Source organism: Ursus arctos, chromosome X (assembly GCF_023065955.2).
Source record: "Ursus arctos isolate Adak ecotype North America chromosome X, UrsArc2.0, whole genome shotgun sequence".
Taxonomy (NCBI): domain Eukaryota; kingdom Metazoa; phylum Chordata; class Mammalia; order Carnivora; family Ursidae; genus Ursus; species Ursus arctos.
The window spans coordinates 17,042,715-17,069,335 of NC_079873.1; the positions used below are offsets into that span (position 1 = coordinate 17,042,715).

The 26,621-nt window shown below is 33.7% G+C and overlaps 1 protein-coding gene across 4 annotated transcripts in view; it reads left to right on the plus strand.

The window, feature by feature from the left end:
• The window catches only part of CNKSR2 (connector enhancer of kinase suppressor of Ras 2), a 251,661-nt gene that overhangs the window by 58,881 nt on the left and 166,159 nt on the right, over positions 1-26,621 (plus strand). For all 4 annotated transcript variants that reach the window (XM_044377559.3, XM_044377556.3, XM_044377557.3 and 1 more), the window contains exons 3-4: positions 4,214-4,416; positions 13,700-13,787. In XM_044377559.3, coding sequence (XP_044233494.1) covers positions 4,214-4,416; positions 13,700-13,787 — 291 coding nt within the window. The remainder of the gene's footprint in view (positions 1-4,213; positions 4,417-13,699; positions 13,788-26,621) is intronic.

The following is a 26,621-nucleotide window of genomic DNA, read 5'->3' on the forward strand; positions in this document are numbered from 1 at the left end:
GCTCGGGTCATGATCCCACAGTCCTGGGATCGAGCCCCACATCAGGCTCCCTGCTCAGCAGGGAGCCTGCTTCTCCCCTTCCCTCTGCTGCTCCCCCTGCCTGTGCAAGCACGCTCTCTCTCTCTCTCTCTCTCTCTGTCTCATAAATAAAATCTTTATTTAAAAAAAAAACTGTGGCAAACAAACTGATGGTTACCAGAGGAGAGGTGGGTGGGGAGATGGGTGAAACAGGTGATGGGCACTAAGGAGTGCACTTGTGATGAGCACCGGGTGATGTATGGAAGTGTTGAATTACTATTTTGTATGCCTGAAACTAATATAACACTGTATGTTAACTAACTGGAATTTAAATAAAAACTTTTTTTAAAAAAAGTTTGAGTCAGTACTTACTGTCTGCCTACTTCTGGACCAAAACAAAGAGGTGCCTCATTCACTTGTCACTTCTTTATGTAGTAGGCAAGGGAGCATGATTTACTGGTGACTTAGTGAGACACAGCACACCATCTGCTTTCATGAAGAAAATAGGAAGATCTATGTGTTGTCAGTAATTGATTTTGAGCTACTTAGAATTGACAACTTTGATAATAAAAATTAACTTGAGATCAACTAATCTATTCCTTGTGTTAAAATAGTACCACACAGACACTTGTATACAGACGAGCTTCTAACCTATTTTTATAGTCTTAACAGAATTTTCTTTCTCTTTTTTAAGTTAAGCCCCAACGTGGAGCTTGAACTCAACCCTGAGATCAAGACCTGACCTGAGATCGAGAGTCAGACACTTAACTGACTAAGTCACCCAGGCACCCCATGGTCTTAGAGAATTTTCTTAAAAATGCTTTTGAGTTATTGGTTTAACCAGTTTTATTTTATTTATTTTTATTGGTGTAACTAGAATTAGTTTTAAGAAATTCCTTCTCCATCCTCTACTACATATCTTTTGTCTCTTCTTGCCCACTGCATTCCTCTGTCCTCTTCAGTTTTCACCTCTGGTCCATGTAGGATATTTCTTTAGTAGGTTTCCAAGTTAGGGGAAGTTCTCTCAGGGTATCCTTCCAGGTTTTGTCCACAAGATTTTTTTATTCCCTAATTCTTGAGTTGTATTTTAAAAAACAATTTTAGTATTATCTTAAATTTTGAAAGTTTCAAAGTATTTTTACTTTGCCTCTAGATTTTTATTTATAAGATCTGTATTATTCTTTTTAAATTATTCTGACCTTTTCTAAGAAAATACTGAGATGCTAGTATTATATATAAAGAGATAAATTAATGTTATATGGCAACTAATGGCTATAGAGTGAAAGTTACATTACAGGTTGATTGATTAGTTTCCTCTCTAATAAGCTATTATATTTGAACTTCTCTAAGAAATTATTATGTTTATAAACAAATATTTCCTCATGAAAATCATTAATACACAAAAATGAAAAACGAGAGTACTTTTATAGTTCAAGGAAGATGCTTTAACACAAGGGAAAAATTCTGAAAATACTTTCAGAAAAGCACTTCAGATGTGTCATTGAAATTTAGTTCATTCATATAGTTTCCAAAGGGCAGCTGAGAATGAGCTTCAGAGGGGACCAACACATGTTCCTGACCTTGGAGAAGGCCTTTCCCTACCTCCAGAGAGTGAGTGACGTGCATATTCAGATGTGATTAAAGATCTTTACAGGGGGAGATTATTTTTGATTATCCAGGTGGGCCCCAAATCCAATCACAAATTGTCTTCGTGAGGAAGAGGGGGATTTGGTAAACACAGAAGAGGTGGCCCTGTGACCTCAGAGGCAGAGACAGGAGCTATAATGGCCACAAATCAAGGAATGTCAACAGCCACCAGATTCTTTTAGAGGCAGGGATTAGAGCTCCAGAAGAAGCATGGACCTGCCAACACTGTGATTTTAGCCCAGTGGTAGTGATTTTGGATTTCTGATCTCCAAAGTATGAGAAAATAAATTGCTGTTTCAAGCCAAATTAATAAATAAGTTGATATAACTATAAATTGTTCTTATCTACTCATTAGAGAATATCTTTGATAAACTTACAAAAGGATTTCCTTCTTAATATACTGACAAGCTAGATAAAATCTCCCAAATGTTTCACAGATAATCCATGCTCAGATGCAAGAGAATCTGAATAGAACGTTGTTTTATTTGTGCAAACAAAACCTTTTGACTTGAGAGAATATTGCAATTCACATTTAGTACTGAATATTTAATATGCTATTTTTTTAAAAAAAGAGATCCATGGCTCCAAAAGGAATGTTCTTTTAATAAAAAATGTAAATTTTTAGCAAAGAACACTCAGACTTTTATCACTATGAGACCTTCAATGTTAACATACATAACTTGGTATTTATTTATTTGTGTGTGTGTGTGTGTGTGTGTGTGTATATATATATATATATATATTTTTTTTTTACATAACTTGGTATTTAATGTTTATGTGTCCAAACCCTCCTCTAGTCCCTCCTTTTTTTTTTCTCCTCCAAGTTTCTTTTCTTGGAAATAAATTTCATATATAGTAGTTACCCAGTGATTGTTAACTTAATACAGCTAAATTTATTGTGCCATTTGCTTCCCTTTTTTTCTTTTTTTCTTTTATTAGATTATCTTAGTCACCATACAGTACATCATTAGTTTTTGATGTTGTGTACAATAATTCATTATTTTCATATAACACCCAGTGCTCGTTACAACACATGTCCTCCTTAATACCCATCACTGGGCTACCCCCAGTATTTTATCTACCATTTTGCTTAGAAATCCCCTCACATATGGCCTTGTGACTTGTAGTCCCATTCTGAACTCTGTCTACTCTAAGCTCTATAAGCACAGGAGGAAATCTCCCTGTGCCTTGTTATCTTCAACTGTAAAAGGGGGTAAATCAAACTTAGAATTTGTTTAGACCTCAGAGGCTATCTAAAATTCTATGGGTTTTATGATTTTCTATAAGGTAATAATACTTTTAATTTTACACGTGACAGTAATCTACATGCTGCTAAGTAGTTTGATGAAAGTCATCCTTTGAGCAGGTTAACCAGTCTTTCTTGGAGTTGTTTTACAACTGACAATTAGCTCTTTTAAAATTTAATTGTAACTTATGAAATCTTTCCCTAAAGTTTATTTGTAGTGATCCTACAGTGTTTTATATTGAATGTGTTTTTTTTAAAAAAGCTTATTTATATTGGTTCATATAACTTCTTTCTGCATTAATTTATAGACACAGTATTTAAGGCAAAATAGTAAATATTACTGCAAATTCAAAAGTGAGACCAAGGAAATAAAAGAAAACTTAGCAATAAGTCAGTATGATTGTTTTCGATGTGCTTCATATTTGACTGTGAGCTACTGAAACCATGACAAAAATAAAAATAAGTTCAGTTTCATAATTTGTATTATAAAAAGGAGAGTGTATATTGGTTCCACTGAGGAATTAGAGTTTTTTCTGGTACCATATTATAGAAGAAATTTCTTATGTGAGTCATTATAGAAAGGACACAGAATAAAGCTGTATTGCATATGATTTTTTCTTTTTCAGTTTATCATTAGGTTGCAGTTTGTTCGCTCACTTTGGGAAACCAGAATTTTTCATAGCATCTACATTCATGACTCTGCATATACTAATGGAATAGATACTAAAAAATAATTACTGGGGCACCTGGATGGCTCAGTCGGTTAAGCATCTGCCTTCGGCTTGGGTCATGATCTCGGGGTCCTGGAATGAAGGCCCCGTGTCTGGCTCCCTGCTCAGCAGGGAGCCTGCTTCTCTGTCTCCCTCTGCCCCACCCATGGCTCATACTTGTGCGCACTCTCCCTCTCTGTCTCTCTCAAATAAATAAAATCTTTTAATAAAAAAATAATTACTGATAAAAATGAATTTCACAAGTAAATGAACTTAAGTTTGGGTTAAAAAAACACTTACGAGTCCTAATAATCTTTCTTTCTCGTGTGGCATAGTTCCAAGATATAATGCCCTCATCTTTTCATGTTCATATTAGCATTTAACACATTTTATTGTAATTTGTTTATCTGCCATTTGCCCAGATCCTCACTTGACTGTGGATTCTGCTAGGCCAGGAATCCTATCTTGGTCATTTGTAACTCTTACTGCTAATTTTGTTGCCTGTACATAGTAACATACTCAGTAAATATTTTCATGAATGAGTGTAATATTGACTTCAAGTATATTTGTTTTCTCTCTTTTTATAATTCAGAATTATGGCTTGGAAACAGAAAATCTAAAAACCCTTTCTCACAAGCTGAATGCATCTGCCAAAAATCTACAGAATTTTATAACGGGAAGGAGAAGGAGTGGACATTATGATGGGAGAACAAGCCGAAAATTGCCAAATGACTTTCTGACTTCGGTTGTGGATCTGATAGGAGCAGCTAAGAGTCTGCTTGCCTGGTTGGACAGGTAAAATCCTCCATGTGTTTCATAAGTAATCCTCCTCAAACACTATCTTGAATATAACATTATTTCATGTGTTCTTGTGAAAGAATTAAACAGGTAGAGGAATATCAAGTTACAAATGTCTAATTATGATTCATCACAAGGTAAGGGTATCATCAAATAGACATTAATCGTTTGTAAATTTTTATATCTAAGTAGCCAATTAATAATTAGTCCCTGACAATTTCAGAATACCTTAACTGCTTTACAAGCAAAGTCATTTTGGGCTGTCATAACAAGATTAATAGTACTGTTTTATCCCCTAATTTTCTTTATTCTTTGTATTAATTGGTCATATTGAAGGGAGTGAGCATTAGGATTCTATTTACTGTTTTAAATGGGTAATTAGACACTGACACTTTAATAGCATGCAGTACACGTCTCCTTACCTTGCTAAATTCATTCTTTATTATTACTCACATTGCACAATCTTGGATATCATAAACATAGTTTTAGATATTTTTTCTAGTTAATTTTTATTTGTCTTGGAACACATAGAATAACAAAAGTTTTCATGATATAAAATGAAAAAATATTAAAATATGTTGTTAAACATTGTAATAGTAAAACAAATTACATTTTTTTTTAAATTAAGCTCTTTACTTTCATTTTTAGAATTGTTTTGTGAGGGTTATGTACTATGTTATGGGGGTTAAATAACCAAATTTTAAAATACATATTATCTCTCATAAGAAACTCTGGTAATATAAGATTACCAGAATTCTTTCTTGAGTAAATGTTAGTGGGATGTGCATTATGTATAATATTTTGGCTTTTTAAAAATCTGAGGCTTTATATAAAAATAAAATATTTGTATTTTTAAGGTAAAAGTTAAGATAATTTAACTTTATATTATCTAAATTTATATATATTAATAATAACATATAATATGATGATACTAAATCCAAATCTTTATACTAAGTTCTGGGTTATTAGCTTTTTGATAATTAATTGGTGGACAGCATATTTCTTTTGCATTATGACATCATTAAAGTTTAATTCTCATAATTGTCTAAACTACATTTACCAATTGTTTAAAGTAGTTATTCTTTAAATGTATAAATTCTGCAATTTTCATAGTGGTCAATAAGTAAAACATATTTAAAATATGGCTTAGTCATTAAGTAATATACTTGTTTCAGAAGGCTTCTCAGTAATTATAAAGCTTAAAGAACACAAACTTAATTTTAGTTATATCCTTATACTATGACCTGCTTTATAATTGTGAATTTCCTTGACTGCAATATTTGTATTTAGTAAACTTCATTTTATGTTCTTTTACACTAGTACTTGTCAAATAAATGAATACATAGAATGTTTTCACTTTTTAGTTCAAAATATGGCAGTTTATAGGGGCGCCTGGGTGGCACAGCGGTTAAGCGTCTGCCTTCGGCTCAGGGCGTGATCCCGGCGTTATGGGATTGAGCCCCACATCAGGCTCCTCTGCTGTGAGCCTGCTTCTTCCTCTCCCACTCCCCCTGCTTGTGTTCCCTCTCTCGCTGGCTGTCTCTATCTCTGTCAAATAAATAAATAAAATCTTAAAAAAAAAAAGATATGGCAGTTTATAAAATCATATAAATAGCTTCTAGAACACTACATTAATTTCTGACATTTTATTGTATTACATAATTTTTAATGGTGACATTTTTTTTTGCCATCTAAGAAGATGATTTTAGTAAATGCCAATTCACCTACAAACACATATGAGTGCACACACACATACAAAAACACATACAAACACACACATAACATGAAGTCAATCAATGGTGTTTTGTGTTTGTTTCATAGGAAGAGAAAACTTGATAAAAAGCCTGAAGGAAATAATTTAGATCATCTGTTTGACTTCCTTTGCTGCAAAGATTTTCACAGTGCTTATTTTGTATTCCATTATACCATGGTGATTGATTAAATTAAAGGCCATTTAATATTTTAACCATAAAAATGAAATATGTATGTGAAAGGAAAAAAAAGACAGCTTTGTGATAACTTTAAAATTATCTGTTGAGACTGTAAATTAAAAAAAGAAACAAGTTTATATTTATGAAGATCTTTCACAGAAAAGTTCAGCTCTAGGCTGGCTCGCCTATAATGATGATAGTTTAGCAAGCTTAAGTTTTAAAAAGGAAAGGAGAAAGAAAATTTTTTACATGCTAAGGTGTTTGGACTTATGCTGAAGGCCTTGGAAACCTGTTTAATAGAGTCATTATGTTTAGACCTGTGGATCTTGATTCTTACTAGGACTGTAATGTTGGGAAAAATTAAAGAAGGGTAAGGACGGAAGAAAACTAACTTAAGAGACTATTTTAGGAATTAATCGTACTGCTGCTACTGTTGACGATTTTGATGCTAATACATCCAGCCACACTCATTTAATCAAAGCAACCCTAGGAAGGTTGTCTTCATTTTACAGATAGAAAAACCAGCACTTAAAGAGGTTAAATTCAAAACCAAATGGCAAATAGTGGTGGAACCATGATTCAGTTCGGGCATCTGACAACAGAATTGATCCTGCTATTTACTGAGGTTTTTAATTGGAGGAGCAGAAGTGAGGATAGAAGAATGTTAGAGATATTTATGCAGATAAATAAGATTCCGGGACAGGTAAGATCTAGAGACTACAGGAGGCATCTAGATATTTGACTTGGCTGGCCCAGTGGATGGTGATGCCATTATCAAAACAGGAACGAGTTATAGTGGAAGATGAATGTTGAGTGTGAGGCATGATAAATTGTGAAAAGGTCTTTAGAATATTGCTGCTCAGAAAAAATATATGATCTATGATCGATAGAGATTTGGTAATACAATGAGCTCTGTGAACCACCAACAACTGAAGGACGAGTGGAAGTGCAGCTTATGGGAAAAAAAAATGAGAAGGCATAACAAAGAGGCAGGAGAGAATTAGATGAGAGTGCTGTCTGGAAGCAAAGGTAGTAAAGACGTTTTTGTTTGTGAGGTTTTGGGGTTTTTTTGAGATTTCAGTATTGTTTTATTTTTTCCAACTTTATTGAGCTGTAATTGACAAATAACTATGTAAGTTTAAGGTGTACAGCATGATGATTTGATACACGTATATTGTGAAATGATTACCACAGTAAGGTTAGCTAATACATCCATCACCTCATATAATTACCTTTTTTGTCTGAGTGGTGAGAACATTTAAGATGGGAGTAAAGAGTTTTAGGGGGAAAAGGAAGTGATGAGTAGGGTCAAATGCTGCTGAGTGATTAGGTAGGGTGAGGACTGAAAGTTTGTAGTGAATGAGGGAATCAGAATATATGTGACCGTACTAACAACAGTGTAGTGATTTTATTTAGAAGTCAGGAAAACTGGAATGCATGAGTTGGCTATGAATTAAAGGTAAGTGAGAAATCCTCTTTGAAGAAATTTTTCTGTGAAATGGTTTGTAGTTCAGAATAGTTTTGTGTAATGTTAACTTCCCTTTTTCATAGATTCTTAATCGTTTAGTGGTGATAGGAAAGAAGAGAGATAAATGATGAATACTACTTCTATATTTGGGAGCTTGACTTTGCTTCCTCCTCTGCCATGGATTGTATAAATATCTTAACTATTCCTTGGCTAATATAAATTTCAGAAGGTCCTGAAATCAGTTTAAATATAATAGAACTTTGCCTGTAACTCTGCCAGGTGAAATGTTTAGGCTGTTTGTTTTCCTGACAAAAACCCAGACTTTTTGGGGCACCTGGGTGGCTCAGCCGTTAAGCCTCTGCCTTTGGCTCAGGTCATGTGGGATTGAGCCCCCCATCAGGCTCCCTGCTCAGCAGGAAGCCTGCTTCTCCCTCTCATACTCCCCTTGCTTGTGTTCCCTCTCTTGCAGTCTCTCTCTCTGTCAAATAAATAAATAAAATCTTTAAAAAAAATAACCCAGACTTTTATCAGAGATAACTAGTGGGTGTGTATATAAGTTATATTTTTATTCCGTTCAAAGAAAAAAATGTTACCTAGGTAGCAGCAAGAACACAAGACAACACTTCATATGTCCTCTTGTTTCATTGTGTCCTACAAGCTACACAGAAAACAAAACACATTAATCATTGCTAGAATAGCCAAAAGAGCAGTGTTCTCCATGACCTAAGTTATTGTGAATCCTGGCCAAAATGCATCATGAAATAGTGCAAAGGAGCACAAGGCTGAGAAAGAGTTGAATTTCAGCTCTGCCTCTAGTCTTGCGTAATCTTGAACCTTAACTTCTGTTTTTATTTTCTTTTTAGAATAGGATGTAAAACCTGCAGAATTTGAAGTTCTCTTCTAAACACTAACATTCTATAATCCATTGTCCTTGTTCACCAAAGCCATATGAGTAATATATCCAACTTATTTCCTTCTAAATAATATCAAAGGGTGAATACTAACATTTTTTTAGTTACTTGTAGAATCATTATTTAACTCCCTATCTCTTCTCTAAATAAATTTAGTTAATATTTTTAAGTTCTAGAACAAAATTAATCTCTTTATGCTTTCTTTATAAAAGGTAAGAATGTGTTCTGTCTTGTTTATTTTTGTTTACTTTTGAAGAACTTAGAACTTAAGTACTTAATTATAAAAGTTCCATAGAAATGACATTGACCAAAAATTCTTAATATTTTGATCTGTTGGTGTAGATTTATTTTAATTTAAAGAAACAGTGATAAATATTTTGGCATTAAATTTTTTATTACATTTCGGGGAGAACTTGCATGCATGGCAATATGTATGGGTTTGTTGCAATTTTTATGTAATGTCACTTGAAAGGGGAGAAAGGAAAAGAAAGAATACGTGAAAACCTTTAGTTGTAGATACTAAACTGGATGCTTCATATATATCAGCTCATTGAATTTTCATAAAGCAGGTATCATTATCCTCATTTTACGTACAAAACAGTAAGTAACTTGCCTAAAGTCATTCATCTAACATGAAAATTAAAATTTGAATCTGTTTTTGTTTGATACCAAAACCTTTCTTCTTTCTCATTTGTCACGTTCCTTTGTCACACTACATCTCCTTTTAAATGTTGACTAATTCTTAAAAATTTTGAGGAAGTTATATTTAGGAATGCAGCATATATAAACATTTATTTTCATTTTGGTATTTCTCTTCAAGTACTAAACAAGAGTGTCCCTTTTCTGGTTTTGGCCTGGATACTTAAAAATCACTATATAGAATTTTTATTTACAGAAAATTTAGTTCATGTCCTACTTTGAAGGCATCAGAGATATCTTTTAATATCACTGAAAACCTTTCAGGGCTCCTGGGTGGCTCAGTCAGTTAAGCATCTGACTCTTGATTTTTGGCTCTGGTGATTATCTCAGGGTTGTGAGACTGAGCCCCACATCAGGCTCCGCACTGGACATGAGGCCTAATTAAGATTCTCTCTTTCCTTCTCTCCCTCTGCCCCCTGCTAGCACATGCTCTCTATTTCTCCCCTCCTGCCCCCCCAAAAAAGAAAAGAAAGTAAAAACCTTTTCAATGTTTAAGACTTAAAAGTTAGGGGAAAAAATGTTTACAGTTCACAAAACCTTCAATTTCAGTGGAGCTTTCATTCAAATAAAATTCATTTTCAAAAACCAGCTCTTTACATTTCTTAAATCATATAAAATCTAAGGGTAACAAAATTGCTTTTTTTCTCCCATTTTAAATATTTACTTGAAAGAAGCAGCACACTTTCCCAGAGGAAAAGCTTCAGAGATGAATCACATTTGGTAGCTTTACTGTTTATTTTCAATGCATGGTTTACTTGTCTATTTTTACCTACACCCTGCTGTTCTTCACACCTCATCTTTCCTGCAGTTTTATTTGGCTTTGCCAAGTCAATCTATACTCGAAGGTTTACAGATCACTGTACGTATCACATTGTATAGTAACATTAATAATGTTCATAAGTATTTATAGAAAATGTTTATTTTGTCATTTATAGTGAAAGTTCATTATTTTCTCTCATTTTTATCATTAACACCTAATTCTAATTGTTTCTAAAATATCTTTCAGGACTGTTCTATTTTGAAGAGATCAGTGAGATATTTTTTTATGTCATTGAAAACCTTTTAAATGTTTAAGGTGTTAAGAGTAGGGTGACAAGGCAAAAATATTTTCTTTGAAATCTTTTGCCTTATCTCAAAAAATGTTTGAACTGATTTCTTCTTCCATGATGGGAAACTATAGGACAAAAACTGATTGTATCCCAGGAAAAAAATTACAAAAACCAAACTACCTCAAACACTACCAGCTACTGTGGCCCATTGTTGCTTGGTCTTCTTTCCTCTCGCATGCTCACTGCTCTCACTTGGCACCTCTTGTTCCAGAGATCAACACTAATGTTAGAACTGCCACTGTTCATGGACTGTGCTCAGGCTCAGCAGTGCCAAGCTGAGAAATAGTAAGGCATTCTAGATTTCCTTATTAACTTCTTAGCTTTTTAGCTTTCATTATTGGCTTCTAATTTGTTTAGCATCTCTGAACCATTAATAATTTTCCATAAATGTAATACTTTCGTTTGAAAAGAACATACAAAGAATACTTTCTTATAGAGTCATAAACCTTTGCCCTAGAAAGAGTTATAAGCGTTGTATTATCCATATGGTGATTTAAGAGGAACAGTTGCTTAACTTTTAAGATCTAAATAGGATTGTTCTTGTAATAGCTGTTTATTGATGAGCCGAGGATTTTTTTTTAAACTTTCTGACATCAGAAGGCTTTCCTGCCCTGAATTTAATTTCCTTTACTTGGAGTCACTGTTCTTTTTTGTAAGTAGCCTGAGCTCTAGCTTGGGTTTTTCTTTTTTTTTCAGAGTGAAGAATAAATTTCTCTCTCTCTCTCTCTCTCTCTCTCTGCTTTATTTATGAACTGATCGTGTTCATGTACTCTACAGAGATCTATTTCTTTATCTAGATGATCATTAAGTCATGACTGAGTAATCATCTTTGGTAGCTCACAAAAATTGGAAGCCTGTCAGGCTTCATTTATTTACATATGTGTGTAGCCAAAATAATCATACCAGACATTAGGATCTTCAGGATAAGAATGGTTCTTTAGTATGGTTATACATGATTTGCCTTTAAAATAAAAACTTTAGAGGAATTCACTACAAGAGAAAATCAGTGTTTTCTTTGGTGTATGTTTAGAGTTTTCTTCCATTTTCTTGACATTTAATCTTGAGCTAGAAACTTGTCTTACTTGAAATATGAGTGGTCAGGAAAGTGGAAAACATGCCTTAGAATTCAGTTTGCTATAGGCATTCACTCTTCAAATAGATTTTTCCTTTTATATATTTTGAAGATCAAGTTTATGGGAAAAATCATGCTGTATTTCATCTTATCACTTTTGAATGAAGTTTTTAGATTTTATTAACAGACTTTGACCTTTTCAAACCTAGGAACCCAAACTCTTTCTACTCATGCCAGAAGCATGTTGAGTTCGTAATTAAAATGCCAATTTTTATGCTTCAGTGCAGCAAAAATGGCCTTTAGTTACTTTTTAAAAATGATTTTGTCTTAGAAGTGTTTATCTTTTACATCTTTTTTAAAAATGGTTTTATTGAGGCCTAATTTACATTCTATAAAATTCACCCATTTTAGGTATACAGTTTAATGAGTTTTACTAAATTTAGATTCACCTATGCAACATCTCTACAATCCAGTTTTAGAAAACTTCCATAAGAATAGATTTTTTAAAGCTGGTTCCTCACGAAGAGGTTATTTTTTTTTAACTGAGAACGTAGATTAATTACATATTTTTTCCAGTTAACCTTATTTGAATTCTTAATGTCTCTGTTTTAGTAAATTATGGTAAGAAATATACTGATTTTTGAAATGTAGATTAGTGGAAGACAGCCCATAATAGGCTGTGGTATATAGAATTATTTAGAAAACAATATGTTAAAAACCACTGGAGAAAGAAAGAGTCATTTAATAAATAGTATTGAGATACCTGGTAAAGCCTTTGGAAATAATGATAGAAAACTACCTGTTGTTTACTAAAAAATTTTAAGTATATCATTTATTTAAGTAGAAAATAAACCCATGAGAAAACAGAAGCAAATATAGACAAAAAATGATTGCTAGATGTAGAAAGACTTAAGTATTTAAAAATATGGAATAAAATAAAAATGAATATCCCAATTGACTTTCACTACATAAAACTGAAAAATGTGACAAAGTATAAGACAGATGACAAACTGGGAAAAATAAATACTTGCAACAAACATATTAGAAGCAGAGTGTTAATGTGTACTATGTGAATATTAACTTTGTATTTTAAAAATACGAGAATGTAATAGGTGAGCACATAGACATTTTAAAGAGAGGACACAGAAATTGCTGATAAGATGTATGTACCAAATTTGAGAGCTGTGAAGTAAAAACTGATGGAACAAGAAGAAAAAGACAAATCCACAGTTATAATTGGATACTTCATATTCACTCTCTCAAAATTGATAAAACTACCAGACATAAAGTCAGTAAGGATTAGAAGTTCCTATGGTCAATGTCAGAGAAATTACTGCCTACGTCAAAATAAAAAGCTTCTGCATAGTGAAGGAAACAGCAAAACTAAAAGGCAACTTATGGAATGGGAGAAGATATTTGCAAACAATGTATCTGATAAAAGGTTAGTATCCAAAATATATAAAGAACATATAAAACTCAGCACCCAGAAAACAAATAATCTAATTAAAAAATGGGCAGAATACATGAAGAGACTTTTTTCCAAAGAAGACATCCAGATGGCCAACAGACACATAAAGAGATGTAGTGAAGAGACCTTATAAATACAAAAGAACCAATAAATATTAAGAACTAAAAAGAAATTTGATAAAAAGCAAACATTATGTTTTTTGGGGTGCCTGGGTGGTGCAGTCGGTTAAGCATCCAAGTCTTGGTTTCAGCTCAGGTCATGATCTCAGGGTCCTGAGATTGAGCCCTGAGTCAGTCTGCTTGAGATTCTGTCTCTCCCTCTGCCCCTCCCTGCCATGGACTCTCTCTCTCCCTCTCTCTCTCTCTCTCTCTCTCTCTCTCTCTCTCATAAATAAATAAATTTAAAGAAAGAAAAGCAAACATTATATTTCTTGAGTTTAACTCTCTTCTAAGCTGTTTCCTGAATTTTTTTTCTAAACTATGTCCTGAATATTTTTTATCCCTATGTAAACTTAAGAACAACTCATTTCCTATTATTCAAGATCTTAACTTAAGGCTATTGCATTTGGGGGCTTTTCAAAATCTGTTCCTATTAATCACAATTTTCCTTTTCCCTTTTATAGGTCACCATTTGCTGCTGTCACAGACTATTCAGTTACAAGGAATAATGTCATACAGCTCTGCTTGGAATTGACAACAATTGTGCAACAGGTATTAGCTGACGTTTCCTTTTGTTAATTTATTATCTATTTCATATTCTAACAATGCAAAGTATTCTTTTTTACCAAGAGTTTATAAGATACTAGTTTGGGAGTTTCTCACGCAAAGAGAAATGGTTCTAAATAAACCAGATATATGGTTTGGGAAACTATTCCTATGGCCCAATAAACAAGCGTTTTATTTACCAGAAGATGTAAAAGTAAACTGAACCTCTAGAGAAATCATTATAGGATTGTAAGTCTGGTAGTCTCACATTTTAGTGGGGAGGGTTGTACTGCCTTTCACAAAATGAGATTGCCCCATTTAGATAAAACAATCTAAGACTTTTGCTCTAAGACACTGTTCTTTATTAGTACAACCATTAGTTTCACTTATATATTGCACATGTGAAAAAATGTACATAATAGCTTTTAAAAGTGATCTATTTACATGTCTTGGTTTTTCACTTTGAATATTATCCAACCCATGGATCCCCAAATCAAATGCCTTCAGGAGTGCTGCAGCTACTATATATGTTTGAATCAAGACTAGGATAAGATATGGAGAAACGTTATAGTGGTGAATTGACTATTGTACATATTTTACAGCATTTAATTAAATGTAATAACACAGCTGAGAAGTCTGAGGCCCATAGTCACAAGGCTGTGTAAACCCCAATGGCAGCCTGTTGTTCTCAGGTGCCAGCGTTTGTTAACCTATCTAGTGATGGAGAAAGAAAGACGAGAAAATAAGATGATACAGAAAATTATTGGGGAAGTTGATGATTTAATTTATTCTTGTACTCCCTGGCCTTTATTACCAGGGATAATTATAGGAAGGAGAGTAACTTTGTGACTTTTAATTGTGGAACACATCAGATGTTCATCAGGATTCTATCTATCATGGCAGTGAGAAAGCAACTCGTGGTTAGTGAGAGACATGCGTGAAGTCTGTGAACATTTTTATGAGCTTTGAGATACCCTAATGGTCTCACTGCAAGTCTTTATATTTGATAGCCTTAGATTTAACTTCTGTTCAGAAATCTCAACTGGATAAACGGGAGAAGAGTGGCATTTTAGGACAAGGGTCAATAAACTTTTTCTAAAAGAAATCAGATATTAAGTATTTAAGGTTTTGTAGGCTAAGTAGTGCAGGCTATTAGTGTCTGTTGGAATTACTCAACTCCGCTGTTGTAGAGCAAAAGCATCTGTAGACAATGTGTAAATGGATGGGGGTGGTTATGTGCCTATAAAACTTGTTTTGCAAAAAAAGGCTACAGGTTGAATTTGGCTCCTGTGCTGTCTTTAGCTGACCTGTGTTCTAGGGCAATGGTAGGCCCGTGTGGTCTGTGGATGAGCAGCATTTTCATCACATGAAAACCTGTTAGAAATTCAGATACTTGGAATACACCCCACATGTACTGTGGGGAGGGCCCAGGTATCTGCATGTTTGCTAGTTTTTCAGGTGATTCTGGTTCTCCTACATTGTTCTAGGAACCAGGGGTAAAAGCAATAATATAATCTATGGGTTATTTTTCTTATAGCTCTTTGTTATCAATGACATTTCTTAAAAAATGTATTTTCTAAAGCTCTATTTCTTTTAAAGGCATTAAACTAAACCAAAGATTTGAGGTATGGATAACAGATTATTAGTTTCTTCCCTTTTACTATGAGAGAGAAATTTTCTCTGATTTAGGGATATATATTACACAGTATTTGTATGATAATCTCTCATAGCCTTTTAATATAGATATGTGCTCAGTAACAATCTATATTAAACAATCCTAATAAAACAAGAATTATTAAGTGCTACATGTCCAGATCTGTGAAAACTGTATTATATTTGTTATGTAAGCAATTAATTTATACATGAGACCCAAAACAATTGACATATGGTGGAATTAAATGTGAGGATTAAAAGTATAATTTTCAACTTTTTATACACAAGAAACTCCTGTTTATTGTCAGTTCTATGAGAATGCAATCCATCTGCTATCAGCGTGCAAGATAACTTCATTTCCAAGCATAATTATGACAGAAAGTGGGTGTTTTTCAGTTCTTGCCTCACCTCCAAACATCTAGACCTGATTAGCCTATTTAAAGTTTGCTTTTGAGTAATTGGCCAACTCTCTGTTGCTTTGTAAACCAAGACTGCAAATCTAAATGGCAATTATGATGTTTTCTTGACAATCTTAAGGACGAGTATTCAGGTGTATTCATTTTCTCTATGTTTTCCCATATCAAAAGGGTATCAACAAAGTGATCTTGAAAAAAAATTAGCTTTACTTAAGTATAGAGTGAGGTCATAAATGGAGAGTTTTTCTTCAAATGTTACATTGAGAAGAATGGCTGAAATGATTTTCAGTGAATTAAGATCTCCTATAGAGAGATTGTCCAGTGGTGAAAGTGTGGTTTGTGTCAGATATGACTAACTCCCACCCATTCTGCTATTTTAAGAACCTACCATCCAGGTAACAAGTGGTTCAGCTTTTGTTTCTGGAATGTATAAATACCTGCTATTGACAACTACTTCACAATAAACGTATGCCATTCTGATATTGCCGTCAGAGGCTTGTTTATGCTCTCAGCAGGACCTTTAACAGCTGCATTGTGTGGCCCAACATTCTCTTTAAGAATTTGACATTCTCCTTAGGAATTTGCTTCAAAGCATTAACAGGTATAAGTGTTTCTGTTTACAGGTCAGGAAACATTAGGTAGAGTAGCGAGAGATGCTTTCAGAAGTTGAACTGTGTGTACATTCCGACTTGACCACATACAGAATTAATGAAAACCCTCCAAATAACTGAAATACTCCAAATATACTCAGATGTAGAAGGACCTTCTGTACTCTCCACCCACTGTACGCTGTGTTTTAAAGAGGATGCCTTGTTCTTCATAGGACATGTTGCTCTAACATCACCTGTTTCTATTTTTTAAAGTTCAGCAGCTTGTAACATATGTCACAGTTCTTTCTCTCATTTTCCTATCACATGTCCTGTTCCATGTGTCACCTTTAAGATGCTTCTGAACAAAAACCTCTGTACCTAGCTGGTTTAGGTTCTTGCCTTGCCCACCCCATCCCAACTTGTACCTGACCAGATATCTGAATTCATCCACTTTAACTAGGTCTTTTCTGTTGTATCTTTTTAAAAAAAAAAAAGATTTTATTTATTTATTTGAGAGAGGGAGAGAACACAGGGGCAGACTCCCCACAGAGCAGGGAGATGGATGTGGGACTTGATCCTAGGACCCTGGGACCATGACGCTTAACCAACTGAGCCACCCAGGCTCCCCTTTTCTGTTGTACCTTAGAGTAAATGTTAAGATACCAATTTCTCTTAACAAAATACATCTTCATGACATCCTAATTTACTTTACTTTTGAGTACAGAATCTATCATTGTCATACTGGTTATCCCAAAGCCCAGCTTCGTTAGTTTTAGCAATTTTCTTCTGATTTCCAAATTGATTACAAACTCCTTTCTTTGGAATTCAAGGCAGTTCCAAGTATGGTCCTATCATAATTTCAGTTTTATCTTCAGGTACTCCCATAAATTGTAATTGTAGTCCACTTTGTGTGGTTGAGTTATTGTTGGTAAAATAGATTTTGTAGTCTTATCTTTTTATGGTGTGGGGTCTCCTCAGAACATGCTCCGTATATCTTCTTGTCTCAGTCTGGTAAAATTATGTTCTATTCTTTAAGGCCTCTAGGAAGTGCCTCATTCTTGAAACTGTTACTATTTCCCACAACTCTTTGTACCTTCTTCATACTTAGACCACGTATATTTAATGTAACTATTGATATGATTGGAATCAAATATACCACCTTGCTGTTTGTCTTCTGTTTCCCATGTGTTCTTTGTTCTTTCTTTTTTCTCTGTACATTTTTATTATTTTTTATTATTCCATTTTGTCCTCTTTTTTGACTTATTAGTTATAATTCTTTGTTGTGTGGACAGATATAGAAATCCCTTGAACTTACTTTACAGAGCATTTCACATCTCACCTATGGCAGTTATATTCTGCTGTGAATAATAATTACCTGACTTCCATTAGATTATGAACTCCTTGAAGACGAGAATGATGTCTTGTAGGTGCCCATTACATACCTGTTAAAATAAACTGACCTGACACCCAATTATCCCCTGTGGCTAGCATATGCTCATTTGTACTCTTCCAAGAAAAAGTTGGAATTAAATGCTTAAATTGTTATTCATTTTATTTCATCTCCTGTAGTTCTGTCTCTGCTAGTTATGTAAAGAACCCCAGAGATATCCAGAGATACCCATCACTTTACATCTTAGTTTATTCATGAGTTAAAATAAGAGGATAGATCCTCATAACCACATTCCAATGCTAGAATGAAAGTGAACAAAACTCCTGAAACACTATGCAAATATAGAATACTAACAAAACATATCTTTTTTTAAAAGATTTTTTTATTTATTTATTAGAGATAGAGAGAATGCGGATGAGTAGGCAGAGCAGCAGGCAGAGGGAGAGGGAGAGGGAGAAGCAGGCTGAGCAGAGAGCCGGACTAGGGGCCGAAGGCAGACGCTTAACTGGCTGAGCCACCCAGGTGCCCCAGATAAGAGAACTTAACACAAAACATTTCTTTAGAGGAAATTCAATTAAAGCATGATATATTAGTGTTTGTAAATCATCTCTTAAATAATCTATTATTTTTCTACTGTTATATGATGTCATATCTTTGGTACCAAGTTTTTCTGGGCTCTGGTTTGTTATTGCCTACTGTAGCAATAGGAATGAGGTTGATGGATAAAATAATGAAATAAAACAGCTGTTTGTTGGGGCGCTTGGGTGGCTCAGTTGGTTATCCCACTCAGGTCATGATCCAGGGGCCCTGGGATGGAGGCTGCATCAGGCTCCTTCTCCTCCCCACTCGTGCTCTCTGTCACTATCTCTGTCTCTCTCTCTCTCAAATAAATAAATAAAATCTTTTAAAAATAGGTGTTTGTTTCTTGATAATGAAACTATGAGGGATTTCATTTCATTTATACTCTTTATTTTCCAAATTTTCTAAAATGAATTTGAGTTGTCAGAAAAAAAAATGAATGCTATATACATTAAAGTAATACTACTTTGTTTGATAAAAGAGCACAGCATAGATGAATACTTAACTCTATTTTAAAACAAATGATGTAGTTTACAGTCAGTGTCCATCTAATGGTCTCATTCAGCCATTGTATACACACTAATCACGGCATTCACTTGGAATTGTATGCAGTATCTGAAGACAGGAATTAAACTTAAGCTACCAGTAAAAGAGGCCAATTTGAATAAGTAAAGTGTAGATTTAAAAAAAATATCTAGGGCATGCATTTATTACCGGGCTTTCAAGAAATCTCATCTGAACAGTTATGATGATAGTTTTGCTTTGAAATATGCTGTACTTCAAATTATTTTTCACTCAACTTTAATTATTTTTATTCCCTTTGCAGCAAGAGGAGATGATCAATATCTAAAAATAAATCGTCACAAATAGCTTTTTTTCCCTTCTTAACACAAAGGGGTGGTACTATGAAGTAAGTGGAAAGTGCTTCTTGATATTGGCTACCTATATTTAAAGTGGTGCTAACATTAGAGCAGAAAGATATATAAATTTCTTTTAACAAGTTCTGTTTGGAGGAATTTACTTAATCTACTCTGTTTTACTTATTTACAGTTGTGATAGGTTTAGATAGTTGTATTTAAAGTCTTTTAAAGAGATCCCTCCCTCAACTCTTTCCTTTCCTCATAAGATTGGTTGTAATAACACATTTGAGCAAAAGGGGAAACTAGTTTTAAAATCGTGAATGAAAAGAATTCTCAGAGAACTGAAGCTTCATTTAGAGCACTGTTAGCAACTGAATCAGAAAAATGAAGACAGGTACCCATGCACGCACGCACGCCCTTATTTATTTATTTATTTGAGAGAAAAAGAGAGAGAGACCGGGCACAAGCCAGGGCGGGTGGGCAGAGGGAGAAGCAGACTCCCCACTGAGCGGGGAGCCTAATACACAGGACTCAATCCCAGGACCCCCGGATCATGACCTGAGCTGAAGGCAGGCGCTTAACTGACTGAGTGACCCAGATGCCCCAGTACCCACGCACTTCTTGTCAGTATTGAAATAATTTCCATGATGCCTGCCCTCTAAGGTAACAGCTTGATCTAAAATTACTCTACTGTGCCATTTTTATATTTTCCACTTCAAACACAAAAATGATTAGATTGTTCCTAGTTAAGAAGTGGGCACAAAAGTATCAGTTTGTAAAGTGAAACTTTGATGGAATTCAGAATACTTGGGGCAAGGGACTGAGGGTAGGAATAGTGAGTATTGGGAGACTTGAGGCTTAGCTCCGTTGCTTCATGACGAACCATTTGCATTTCCTTGTGCCATCTATAAACAGAAGTAATTCTGTTGTGAGAATCAAATTAGATGTATTAAAATACATGTGAAGTGGAAAAAGGAAAGTAATATGTATAAAATGGGTGAGAAATAAAGAGACTTGATAAGAGGAATTAGAGTAACAACTTTGTCTTAAATAATGAATATACACAGATTTTTTTCTCCATTTAGTGTTAGTTTTCTTTAGCTGCATATACAGTGACATCTGAATTACATGCTGAGAGAAAAATTTCAACAGGTTGTGAAACATTTTAGATCAGGTTTTGAAATGTTGTATACCAAAGTGAAAAAAGTCCTTTTAAAATTCAGGTTCTGGTAATTTACTTTTACCTGAAATGTCTCCTTTAAACTGTATGTATTAAAATGTCTTGCTCTTTTCTTTTGGGCTTCTCATTTTTCAACCTTTTTAGATCCATTTTCCCTGTCCTTGGACATCACTGTCTTTTTGAATAGTGTTTGAAATATTACTTTAGCTTACCATTCCCAGCTGAAAGTTGGGTAAAAAAGAGAAAAGATCAGTAGTCTCTCACATGAGATTGTGGGGTTTTTTTTGGTTTTTGGTTTTTTTTTTTAATTTTTTATTATGTTATGTTTGTCACCATACAGTACATCCTTAGTTTTTGATGTAGTGTTCCATGATTCATTGTTTGCGTATAACACCCAGTGCTCAACGCAGTACGTGCCCTCCTTAATACCCATCACCGGCCTAGCTCAGTCCCCCACCCCCCTCCCCTCTGAAGCCCTCAGTTTGTTTTCCAGAGTCCATAGTCTCCTGTGGTTCATTCCCCCTTCTGTTTACCCCCCTTCATTCTTCCCTTCCTTCTCTTACCTATCTCCCTGCTATTCCTTACGTTCCACAAATGAGTGAAACCATTCACATGAGATTGTTTAAATTAACTTTTGAAAAGAAAAGCAAAGAAAAAGGAAATTCTAGAAACCTTTCTTAAAACATCCTATTTTAAGTATGTAATTGTTACCTACTGTTCAGTCCACTTTCCTTCTCCATCCTCTAAAATTTGAATAGCATGTGCTCTTCAAAAAATCTAACTGAGAGAATCATCACCAAGACCTGAAAGTTCATTTAGATGTTGAGTTCTTAGATCTTTTGCTTGCATTCATTCCATTGATATTGCATGCCATCAGTGTAAACGTTTATATATAGTACATCCCATAGTATAGTTTTTTTCTACATCTTTAAAATTACAAAAGTAATATCTGCTTTATAGAAAAACTTGAAGTTATGAAAAGAAAAAAAAAAACATTGTAATCCTTCCACTCAAAATCCCCATCATCATTTTGCTTATTTTATTTCATGTTTAGTATTATGTCATAATTTTTTAAAATTTTACTTCATTGTTCATATTACGACTTTTTAAAAATTCCAGTGTAATTAACATACAGTGTTATATTATTTTTGGGTGTACAGTATAGTAACCCAGCAATTCTGTACATTACTCAGTGTTCATCATGCTAAATGTACTCTTAATCCCCATCACCTATTTCACCCATCCCCCCATATCTCCCCTGTGGTAACCACCAGTTTTTTCTCTGTTTAAGAGTCCATTTGTCTCTCTTTTTTTGTGTTCATTTTGTTTTCTTAAATTCCATGTATGAGTGAAATGATATGGTATTTGTCTTTCTCTGACTGACTTATTTCATTTAGCATTATACCCTCTAGATTTATCCATGTTGTTACAAATGGCAAGATTTAAGTCTTTTTTATGGCTGAGTAATATTGCCTTGTATATATATACCACTTCTTTATCCGTTCATCTATCGATGGACCTTTGGACTGCTTCTGTATCTTGGCTATTGTAAATAATGCTGAAATAAACATAGGGGCACATATATCTTTTTGAATTTAGTGTTTTTGTATTCTTTAGGACTTTGTTTTTTTTTAAGTTTATAAAATGACAATATTCATTAATTTTTTAAAATACGGAGAACTATAAAGAATATTTACACACATCCCAACCTAAGCACCAGAAACAACTGTGCTATTACTTTGAGCTTTCCTAAAATAAATATCTGTATTTAAATTGTAAGTCTGACTTTCTTACAATTCATTTGTTCCATTTTGCTCTACATTTACCCATCAGATGTACTTTACTTCTTTTATTTTTTAAATTTAATTATTATTTTTTAAATTGAAGTATAATTGACATAAAATATCCTATTAGTTTCAAGTATACAATATAGTGATGTGATATTTCTATACATGATGAAATGAGCCTCCCAGTAAGTCTAGTTGCCATCTGTCACCATGCAAAGTTATTACAGTATTATTGACTATATTTCCTATGCTGTACATTATATCCCCATGACTTACTTATTTTATAACTGGAAATTTGTACCTCTTAATCCCCTTTACTTATTTTTCTTGTCATCCTGACTTCTTCCTCCTCTAGTAACCAGCAGTCTGTTTCCTGTATCTGTGAGACTGTTTCTGTTTTGTTTTGTTTGTTTGCTTGCTTGCTTTTTTAGATTCCACATATAAGAGAAATCATATAAGATTCATCTTTCTCTGACTTACTTCACTTAGCATAATGCCCTCTAGATCTATCCATGTTGTTGCACATGGCAATATTTCATTCTTTTTTATGGCTGAGTAATTCTCCATTGGGGGTGTGTGTATGTATACACACATCTTTATCTACTCATCTATGGATAGACAGTTTGCTTCTTTATCTTAGCTCTTGTAAATAATGCTGCAATGAACATGTATCTCTTTGGTGTTACCATTTTCTTTGGATAAATATCCGGAAGTGGAATTGCTAGATCATATGGTAATCCTATTTTTAATTTTTTGAGGAACGTCCATTGTGTTTTCCATAGTGGTGACACCAATTTACATTCCCACCAAAAGCATATGAGTGTTCCCCTTTTTTTAACATCCTCACGAACACTTGTTACTTTTTGTCTTCTTGATAATAGTCAATCTGACCAGTGTTTTTTTATTTTTCAATCTTTATTTAAGAAAATGGAAAAAATATTCTTCAAAAATCAATATTGAAAGCATTTATTTTTGATGGACAACTCTGTCTGAATTATGTGTGTTTTCTAACCACTTTTCTTACCTTTTACACTATTTTAAATACAAATCAGTAAAAGTAAATTATTCATGAAGTATTTTCTAAATATGCACTTAAAATAAAAATATAAATGAGCATATTGAGTGTATTGCCCTTTTTTAATTGTATTCCTATTTGAATCTAATCTATCCTGTTTTAAGCAGGTTGTTATTTACTCAAGACAAACACTTAAGAGAAAAGAAGAGCTTTTTTTAGGACTTATTGAATTGGTATTTGTGGTTTAAATTCTTACAGCATATATTTGTGAATACTAAAAAAATAAAAATAAAAAATAGAGATTGCAGCATTTTTTAAAAATAAATAGCCTAGAAGTGATTTTTTAAAGTTTCATTAAGGATTGGAGCACCTGGGTGGCTCAGTCAGTTAAGTGTCTGCCTTTGGCTCAGATCATGATCCCAGCCAGGGTCCTAGGATCGAGCCCCACATCGGTCTCCCTCCTCATGGGGAGTCTGCTTCTCCCTCTGCTCCCCACTTGTGATCTCTTTCACTATCTCTCTCTCTCAAATAAATCAGTAAAATCTTTAATAATAATAAATAAATTTCATTAAGGATTTATGGAAGGAAATTTGGCCTATAAATTTTCTGACAATAGCTATTATTATATTTTGCTTCATTATACTTTATCTGTATGAATAGTACCTGCTTTACCTTCTTGGTTGACATTTTTATTTTATTTTATTTATTTATTTTTAAAGAAAAACACTCATCCAGTGTGGAGCCCAACACAAGTCTTGTACTCACAACACTGAGATCAAGACCTCAGTTGATATCAAGAGCTGGATGCTTAACCAACTGAGCCACCCAGGCATCCCTTGGGTGGTTGATATTTTATATCATTTAGTCTTATGTTTTGTGGCAAAATAGTGTAGTGGGCTTTGATATAAAGTATATCTGAGTTCATCATCCTGGCTCTGCTTCTTGACACCCTGAATGAACTTTAACAAATTAATTTATGTCTCTGATACACTTTGTTTTACCTGTAAAAGTGGATCACACCTTGTTGAATTATTGTAGGGTTGTTGTGAATAATGGAAATTGATCTAGCCCATAATCTGGCATTCAGTGGGAGCTTAATAAATGGCCATTTTAGTTATCTTATATAGCAAAAGAGCCCTTGGAAACTCTAAACTCAGGTAGTTTTTGCTCTGCAAAAATTTGAAGGAGTGATGCTTTGCTTACTTTTGGTATTGTGTAGCAGTGAAGAAAAACCTATTTCTAGAATGTGTGGTTTTTTAAAAAGGACTTTGGTTTAATTTAAGAAGTTCTTTATATTTTAATGCAAATTGATTACTGTGCTTCATATTCTGGAAGATATTTTCATGTAATATAGGAGCAAATTTTGATCCCCTGTGAACTTGCTATCCCTATCCACATATTCACATTACCTAAAGTTGAAAATGGAGAACTCAAAATATGTAAAGGTACAATGCCCATGTATAATACTCAGTCCTACAGAATGTGTGCTGTAAAAGGGATATTAAGATTCAAGTAGTAAATCTATGTAAAGTTTTAAAGTGGGGATATAAGTGGGGATGGCATATATTCTATGGTTTGTGTAGTCAGTATTAAAACCTATAAAAGCCCAGGCAAGATAGCCTCTCATTCATCTCAGACACAACTTTAAATACTATTTTTGCTATATTAGGGTTAGTGTTTAACCCTTCCTGAATCAGACATTCTAGGTGACCTGAAAATTAGACTGGGGCTCTTGAGATTGAAACTGGGGCGTTTCAGACAGAAAACCAGGACAAGTTTTATATGTAAATTTTAAACAATATGGATTATATTACTTAGCATACTTGTTGGGGGGAAATATTAAAGGTGATTCTGGTTTTTTTACTCTGTATTTAAACAGTGTATTTAGTTCAGTGTAATTATACTTAATCCTTTGTTTTCTTCAGCTGTTTTACTTCATCATGAAGTAGCAAAACCAGTATCTTTTTAAACTTCTCTATATAATCCTTATATACTGAATCAGAAGTTAGATCTAAAACTATTAGGCATAGTACCCAGATAACTTGAGGACTTTTATTCTAAAGACAAATGTAAAACTAAAAATATAGAATTTGCAAAGCTGAGATTATATTACATATCTATGACTGTATCTCTTAAAAGACCTAAAATATAATCTTATAACCAAAATAAATGTAAATATACACATAGAGAAAGCCTCATTCTTGATATAAAAATATAAAATGTTTATTGGTAGCTGTAAGTTTTCTGATGGCTCAGAATGAAAAGGTAAATAAGAGTGATGAGATTACTGCATGCTATGACTTTAGGAAAGCACTATTTAGAACACTGGGACATAATCACTTATTATTCTTCTAGCTTTCTGACACTGGCCTGAATTATGAACAAAAATTTAAAAACTTATATATTATATGAAAATGAATGCTGAAATAGATTGTTTTCATAACTTTGTTTTTTTTTTTGAAAGCGTAGACTATATTATATTATATGAGCATCCTGCCAAAACACTTTTAAAGATGTAGACAGTATCACCATCTGCAATAACAGAACTAGAGGTATAGTGTACTATACTAATCCAATTCTTTTACATGGCAAATGGCAGAATACTATTTCTCAGACATCTGTTTTCTTCTGTGTATTATATTTTTTAATTTATGTAATACTTTACATATATATACAAAAGAATGCAGGTCATATGTATGTTATGAGGTATAATAATAAATCAAATACTCATGAATATGTCATCTAATAAGTAGAACATTACCAATATTGTTTTAGTTACATTTGTGCTCCTCCCCTATCTCATCACCCTGCCTCTTCTCAGGGTGTTTATTAATTTTTTTCCCTTAAAATAGTTTTTTTTTAAGATTTTATTTATTTATTTATTTTAGAGAGAGAGTGTGTGTGCAAGCGGGGGGAGGAGCAGAGGGAGAGGGACAAGCAGACTCCGCGTTGAGCGCGGAACCTGACGTGGGGCTCAATCTCACGACCCTGAAATCATGACCTGAGCTGAAATCAAGAGTCAGACGCTTAACCGACTGAGCCACAAGGCACCCCTCCTTAAAATAGCTTTATATACTTTTCTAAACATCCCACTTAATTATGCTTGTCTTTGAGCTTTGTAAAAATGGTATCACTGTGCATATTACTTGTTTCACTTGATTTGTGTTTCTGAATTCATTTGTTTTGTCCATTTACTGTAGTTCATTCACTTCATATAATACTTAGTTGTGTATATACTCCAGTATATTTATTCATTTTCCTGATCATGGACATTTGGATGTATACCTACTTTTAAATATATTACATGGGAGGGAAATTGCTGTGTTACATAGTATTGCACATGCTCATCTTTATAATTGTGCCACATCCT